Below are 8,002 nucleotides of genomic sequence, written 5' to 3'. Positions count from 1 at the left end.
GAACTCATTTTCACTAACCCTAAACTGTCAGCTGTTAAATTGTTTTTTTTTTTTGGTTCCCAACACTTTACTGCACAAATGGCGGCAAATTCAAATCTTGCGTTAATTTTGGGACACCCTTTACAATCACCTGAAGCGTCAGCGCATGAGGGTACCGTACGGCGGTGAAAAAAAGTTACTGTTCAAAAATTGCCGCAGATCGTAATTTTTGAACAATAATTTTTATTTTCTCACTGTGGTCCGGTACTTGAGAATGAGTTGATAAGCGAACTGGATTAGTGAAATAGTAAAGCAATTTTCTAAGATTTTATAATTAATATTTATCTGGTTACTTCCCATTATCTTCGGTTTAAAGAGATTCGTATTATATATTTATCTATAGTCCTTTAGTTTTTAAACGAATTTCTAAATACCGTTTTTGCGCTATAATTGAAAATGTACTGTCTCCTCCTTGTCTGGCACATGTTAAAAGTATTAACTTCAAATGCAATTATCTTTGGAACATCCTTGGTTTACCCCCCCTCCCCTCTTAAAATGATATGTATGTACAGAGAGTATCAAGTAATCAAATGATAAAAGCTTCAAACAAAATCTCAAGAAAAGTCATTTTGCGATACAACCACCTTAATGGCAACCAACCAAAGTACTTCTCTTTCGAAAGAAATATATCAAACTTACAAAACCGGAAGTTGAATAAGGCGTTCGGTTTACCCCCCCTTTTACGAGATAAGAAAATAAGAGATAAGAAAATATCGAGTATTTAACAGTAAATATACGTGTACGAATTTATATACAAGGAAAAAAATAACAAAACAATACAAAAAGTTTTTTTTTTTTCAGCAAAATAATATGAAATTATACGCTTTTAATAATTTTATACAAAATTATTAAAGAACAAATATATAAAAATCTACACTACGTTTTATTTATTTATTTATCAGATTTCTTTTACTTTCATCACTGTACATACAATTGCTAGGTCACTGAAAAGACAAGATTTATATTGCAATACATGCATTATGCTTGTCCACGAAATGCTCACGAATTGTGAACCGTGTGAACTAAATCCCGTGCACAGCTCTGAACCAAGTGCGTCTTTTCTCATTTGCAGAATTTCTTCTCGAAGCGGTCGTTCCGGTCGAACCCTCTGAAGAGAACGAAGAGCGTAACAAAGCTCGAGCGGCAAAAGCAACGGGGCGCCGGTCTCCGAGGATGCCGTTCACACGAGTCTCTGCTGTGCGGTCAGGCGGTGACCTCGATGGACCTCGCGGCGGTGACGCCGCTGCATCCGAGTCTCCTCGGCAAGCCACACTGCTTCCAGGTCACGCCGAGCACTGGCGGGCCGAAGTATTTCAGCTGCAAAACCGCTCACGAACGGGACCAGTGGTTGCTCAAGTTGGTTGAACCGGGTTGCGCATTGCTTTTTATTTATCGCTCCGCCACACGCCGCGCCAGATAAGCGGCCGATTTTTTATTTTTATCATACGAGAATGATGTACCTGATCATTTCGGTACTGAAATGCTGTACGAGAGCGACGCTCTAGATTTACCGCGCAGTAATTTCTCGACTACGTAGTAATCCTTGATAAATATGACATTTGACTTGAATTATGCAAAGTTGAAGTCCTCATCTCTCGGTAATACCGCGAGCGGATTGAAAGTCAAGAGAATATATACGTATGCAAACTAGAACATTATCATAAATGTGTACTTTCAGTATTTATATCATTACAATATTTGATTTTGAAGTATAACAATCCTCAAATAAATCTGTATCACCATTCGATCTTTATTCGAGCCAATTATTATATCGTGTGACGTCGTATAAGCGGAGGCGTCGCGTGCAAAAGCTACAAAACTATCCATTTTATTATATGCGCAGCTTAAGGAAATCCGTTCAGCCGGATGCGGAACAGACACGTCGCACGGACAATTCGCTGCAGATCTGGTTACTGGAGGCGAAGGGCGTGCCTGCGAAGAAGCGATATTTTTGCGAGGTCTGTCTCGACAGCACCTTGTATGCGCGAACAACTGCCAAACTGAAGGCCGACTTGTGCTTCTGGGGCGAGCACTTCGACTTCCATCATTTACCTTCCGTCAACACCATCCAGGTGAACCTGTACAGGGAAGCAGACAGGAAAAAGAAGAGAGACAAAAATGTTTTGATCGGTAAGCACTTGATTGCGAAGAATTAAAAATTCTTACATTATATGTGTCCCATTCATCACCGGTCGATTTGAATTTCGCGCTATTTTTAAAACGTCAAACCGATTAATCTCAAACTTCACATACGTCATCTAGACAGATGGGAGATTAATCATGGAAAAGTACACGGTGAAAGAACGCGTGCAAATTATTCAGGCGTGTCACGATCTTAGATTCGGCATCGTTTTAAAAATAGCGCGAAATTCAAATCGACCGGTGATGAATGGGACACCCTGTACATAGAAAAGTGTTTGATCACACATATAGCTATAAATTTAAAATACGATATATGAATCATATTATACATATGAAACAATAGATAAATTAAAAATAAATTAAAAATTATACGAAGTGAATTACCATAATCGTAACGCCATATAATATAAATGCCACACGCATATAATGATATACGTACCAATTGTTCTCTCTAGGTTCCGTCAGTATACCAGTGCACAATGTGACATCGCGTTACTTAACAGAGAAATGGTATACCGTAGTAGGTGACAAGGGACCTCTCAAAGATCCTCCTGCCCTAAGAGTAAAGTGCCGTTTTCAGTCGGTTGACATATTGCCGGTTCAGGTGTATCAAGAGTTTCTGGAATATCTGAAAACTGATTACGCGTCGCTATGCGAAAAATTGGAACCCGTCATCGGCGTCAAGGCGAAAGAAGACATCGCGACTGCCTTGGTAGCGGTGATGCAACGGGAGAAAAAAGCGCCGCAATTCCTCGCTGATCTCGTCATGATGGACATTCATCGAATAGGTCAGCCTTCGTATAATTAATTTTCTCACGCATAAAACTGTTAATATCTCTTATTTAAAGCTTTGTTTCAAGCACGATTAGTTGTTTAAAATTCTTATTGTATTTTTTTTTCCTATTTTTGATTCGTTGATTTGCAATTTATCATTCAATTTGTATTTATTAATATTTTAGATGATGAAAGACTCACTTTTCGAGGGAATTCCTTAGCCACGAAGGCAATGGAAGCTTACTTGAAATTGACCGGGGACAGATATCTACAAGAGACTCTGGGAGCCGTTGTGAGAGGAGCAGTCGAAGGCGGCGATTGCGAAGTGGATCCACTCAAGGTCGCTTCCGTCGCTGCGTTGCACAAACAACAGCAGAACCTTCGCAACGCCGTAGAGCTGGCTTGGAGCAGAATATTATCAAGCCACGCTCATTTTCCGCTAGAATTACGCGAATGCTTCCGCATTTTCCGTGAACGTCTGGCCGATCTGGGCCGCGAGGACATTGCAGACAATCTCATCTCCGCATCGATCTTTCTAAGATTCCTTTGTCCTGCCATTCTCAGTCCGTCTCTCTTCAACATTACGCACGGTAAGTCAAAACATAATTACATCTCAAGTGAATTTCGATTAGTATGGATTATTGATTACTACGCGTATTACATTTGTATAGATTTGTAACGACATCCATTAATTATAATTGTAAAATAAAAATGGCGTGAAAACTTAATACACATTTAATGCGTAAAAGTCTTTTAAAAAAAATAATTTCTACTTTAGAATATCCGAATGAGAAAGCAGCGAGAAATCTCACTCTGGTCGCGAAGACGCTTCAAACGCTTGCGAACTTCACGAGATTCCAGGGCAAGGAAAATTTCATGGAATTTATGAATGATTTACTCGAACGCGAAGCTCCTTCTATGAAGAATTTCTTGCAGCTAATTAGCGTAAGTATCGTATAATATTTTATTTTATATTTCAATTTTTCCGACGAGTTTATATATCGCTTCTTGAATAAATATTAATGGAAAAAATATAAAAATATTTTTACAAATTAAAATTATAACCAATATTGAAACCTAAAACTATAATTTTATGTATCTACGTGTATAAAAAAGTGTGCTCTGTACAAATATAATTTTTCTATTCAACAGAGTCCACTACCAAAGGATGCACCAACTAATAACTCGCTTGAATTTGATGGCTACATAGATCTGGGCAAGCAATTGTCTCTGCTGCACGCTCTTTTACGAGAAAGTGTGGCAACGATAGCTCCATCCTCGCCATCGATGCCACCATCGCGATTACCCGAGATCCTTGATAGAATCTCCATAGCTCTGGATCAACCAGGTCCGAGTCCTGTACCCACCACACATCGTTATTCGAACTTGCAAAATAATATTTTCCGCTACAATGATCCGACGATCGCCAACAGCAACTCGAATCTGTCCATTTCGGCCACGTCAACGCTGAGCAATCATAGCACTATAAACGGCACGATCAGAGATAGCAACGAAGTGCTGCAAACCAACACTTTAGGTCACAATAGTTCGCGCAGTCCGAACGTCACAAGAGCAGCGACTCTACCGCGAAACGCTTACATGCCAACGAACGGCAAGTTGCAGCTGCAAATCAATTCAGACGATTATCCTTTGGAGCCGCCGGCGTTCGTGTCGCGTTCGCCAACACCGATCACGCGGCAACACAGGCCGCTTGGTCCCAATCGATCTGGACCAGGTTACAGACTGACTGCCAGCGCGAGCCTGGCAAACGTCAATCACTGCCAGACTCATCCAACAAGCCCCACGCGTTCCGAGAGTCACAACAATTTGAAAGATTCCAATTATAATATCACCACGACGCCTCAAAACATCCAGTCGAGTAACGGTAGTATTGTTTCTCAGCAGCAACAGCAGCAGCAACAGCATCGGCATAACATCGCGCGTCTCGCGCAAAGTCTTGATATTCACGATCGCGAAGATAATTTTAATCATAACAATTACAACGTATCGAGATCGGCCAGCCGGAATCATTGTCACAAGGAAGAGAACGCTAATCAGACCCAACAGCGCAATTACAACAATGTCTCGAAGACCACAGTGAATGCTAACGTGGTCGTTAATCCGCCTACGAATCTCACACTGTCAATCAATCATCAGCCCAACAATAATTACAACACTTCCAAGGGAAACAACGCGTCCGCTAACGGCAATCTCGATGAGCTGTCTGATTTATTAAGATACGCGGACGATGAAGTGTCGGAATCCAAGTCACAGAAGGGCTCGCAAATCTCCATCTCGCAATTGAGCAATGTGGCTTCGTCGGGCTATCAAAGCTTCGCCGCTTACAGTCAGAGCTCCAGTCCGGTGGATCTCAGCAGTAACAATGCAAACGCGCACATTCTCAGTACGGCGCCGTTGGCATTTGCTAATCCTGTGTACCATATGGATTCGAATCATGCGAGAATAGGCAGACGAGGTAGCAGTAGTTCCGAAGAGAGAGATGGTAGCGGCGGTGGCGGCGTCGATAGCGTAAGAGGCGTCGATCTAAGCCCCTCGCCACCGCCCAAAAATAACGTACGAAATCATCAGAGGAACGGTCAAAACCAATGGCGACAAGGCAATCAGACTCACAGAAACAACTCGGAGCACGCGCAGGATGTTTGCTGCACGAAGCTCCGAAGAAGACTCTCCCTCGATTCCACAAGAGATCTGTCGGACACCAGTGAGGAAGAAAATTGCACCACCAGGAGAAGCAAGTCTCGCAGTCATCGAAGTATCGATCAGGTGAGTTAATGAAAGATACTCACAATTTCTTTTACGCACTATGAGTAATTAATGAGAAGAAATTCTAACTCTAAATTGAATTAACTGCTGTTTCTTGAACATGGAAAAATCTGCAACTTTGCATTTCTCTTTAAAGATGTAAATAACAAATTCTTTATTCTATTATGGGTCTACTGGCAACAGCATAGAAATGATAATAATTTTCTGTAATCGTCTAACGAATATTTCTCTATACAGATATTCTTTCTGTCTATCTCTCGTAACTAACACGGTACGTTTATTCGTTTCCAGTACGAAGTGGATCTGTATGAGGTGGAGAGGCTACAGAATAGCGTAGATCGGCTGCGATTGCGCGCGCGATTAGGTGCCAACGAGGATGCTGATTTAGATCTCGCGTCTGACACCAACATGAAGAGCATCATTTCCAGGTACTTCATCTTCATTTCCGCACGTAACGTCGCTAACCCATTATCGGGTCTTTGCCTGAGTGTGAGCCCTGATATCACCGTGATCATTATCACCGTATCTGCGTTTTTTTCACTTCGACTTCTCGCCATGTTCAGCCACTCGATCTTCCATATCCTCATTTCTCGAGTTGTCGCGAGATTCATTTGAAGTCTCCTTATAGAAATTCTACAGTCACATAGAATGGCATTCGAATTGGCAACTTTCGTTCAATGTTATATTTTACAAAAAAGTACTGTTTTATAGTATTTACAATTTGCGATGAATTATCAACGGGTTAAATTTAAATTTTATTGATAATAAATAACGCGATTTTAGATTAAAATTAGCATTAAAATTATATGTCCATTTCGCGTATATTGATAGCGATTGAACGTCGTCTAATCGCGTGTATCACTTTTTCTATGTCTAACGGAACTAATGGGGAAACACTCACCCGTATATAAACGGCTACTTTATCGAAACGATATGTATGTTTAACTGATTGTGTGTTCCTCTGCATTCTATCCGCTGCATTTGGTATACTCTGGCTTGATCTGGACCTTTGGTGTAAGAGTCAATTATATTTATAAGCTTTTCTTACATTTTTATATTCATATGTTAGCTCATCGTGTTCTTTCTTGGTTTTCGAAAATTCGCCACTCGGAATTCAACTCGGAACGAAAACTCGTGTTTACTGATCGCGAGACGTCTTTTTTATTAATTTTTCACCGAATTGGCGCTCACCGACACATCTCATGACTCACATTTCAACACGTTCATTTTGTGCACGGATATTCATTGAGATGATTATTTGCAAAGAAAGTGTGTCGCAAAGAAAGAAATGTCCGGGTACCGTATGCCAAGCAGATGTTCGCAGTATCAAACTCTCCGATATGTGGACATTTCTTTTTTCTCTTTTTCATTATACATACATACTCGCTATGATTATGATACAAAGCAAACATATATAGTTTCTGGGAAGACCTTATGTTCCAGTTATCCTTTTCCAAGAGTATATTAAATTATGCACCAAACACTGTCGCTTCTTACAACTTTATTTTTATTTCTCGACGTTGTTTCAGTAATTATGCATCGCGGTGCGCTTGGTTCTTTTTCTGCTTCGCTGTAATGTCTCTCGGTTTCAAATAGAAAACAGAATTTCGTCAATAAACTGAACTCTTTTTTTTTTTTTTCAAAGTAAAATGATACAAATTGAACAGCAGAAGCTCGAGAGAGTTAATTCGGCGAAGCTTAATTAATAGTTCCTCGACGCTTTTTATTCTTCGCGTATAACACAATCATTCGAAATAATCTTTTCAGCATTTCTATCTAAATATAAAGTCTCGAAGAATAAAGATCGTTCCAAGGGATCATTTCCGATGAGAGGAGCTTGAATTCTTTTATCGAATCTTTTATCAAACGTTTCTCTCTCTTTCTCGTCCAATCACGCATTTAATCCCAATTTAATGTTTCCTTTTTTGCTCGCAGGTTAATCTCCGTGGAGGAGGAACTACGTCGCGAACAGCAGAAGATGTCGGCGGCGTTGTCGTACAAGCAGCGCGTGATCGACGCGCAGGAACAGCAAATAGCTGCCCTGGGTGCTGCGAACTCGCGTCTCATGTCGACAAACGCGAGCCTGCTTTCGGCGCTGAGCAAGCAACGCTACAATGCCAAATCCCAGGCCAACAGTGAAGCTGCACCGCTACTACAGAATATCGCCGACATCGGTGAGCTTAAAAGCTCATCGTGTTAAGCGATGTTAAAGATCGGAAGTCAAGCGGGAAGGGAATCTTCGAACGGAGAAAACGTTTTCTTC

At 40.9% G+C, this 8,002-nt stretch overlaps 1 protein-coding gene across 5 annotated transcripts in view; it reads left to right on the top strand.

Moving 5' to 3' along the window:
* Nucleotides 1-7,982, top strand: part of LOC108752628 (probable Ras GTPase-activating protein) — a 164,583-nt gene extending 156,601 nt beyond the window's left edge. For all 5 annotated transcript variants that reach the window (XM_018493799.1, XM_018493885.1, XM_018493726.1 and 2 more), the window contains 8 exons: nt 1,112-1,395; nt 1,883-2,169; nt 2,637-2,969; nt 3,141-3,545; nt 3,734-3,900; nt 4,108-5,739; nt 6,031-6,167; nt 7,675-7,982. In XM_018493799.1, the coding sequence (XP_018349301.1) occupies nt 1,112-1,395; nt 1,883-2,169; nt 2,637-2,969; nt 3,141-3,545; nt 3,734-3,900; nt 4,108-5,739; nt 6,031-6,167; nt 7,675-7,939 (3,510 nt within the window). In that variant the 3' untranslated portion in view covers nt 7,940-7,982. The remainder of the gene's footprint in view (nt 1-1,111; nt 1,396-1,882; nt 2,170-2,636; nt 2,970-3,140; nt 3,546-3,733; nt 3,901-4,107; nt 5,740-6,030; nt 6,168-7,674) is intronic.
* The last annotated feature ends 20 nt before the right edge of the window (nt 7,983-8,002 follow it).

The sequence above is a fragment of the Trachymyrmex septentrionalis genome, unplaced genomic scaffold, assembly GCF_001594115.1.
Source record: "Trachymyrmex septentrionalis isolate Tsep2-gDNA-1 unplaced genomic scaffold, Tsep1.0 scaffold1, whole genome shotgun sequence".
NCBI lineage: Eukaryota > Metazoa > Arthropoda > Insecta > Hymenoptera > Formicidae > Trachymyrmex > Trachymyrmex septentrionalis.
The sequence above is the reverse complement of the archived record's forward strand: the minus strand, read 5'-3'. Positions and strand labels throughout refer to the sequence as shown.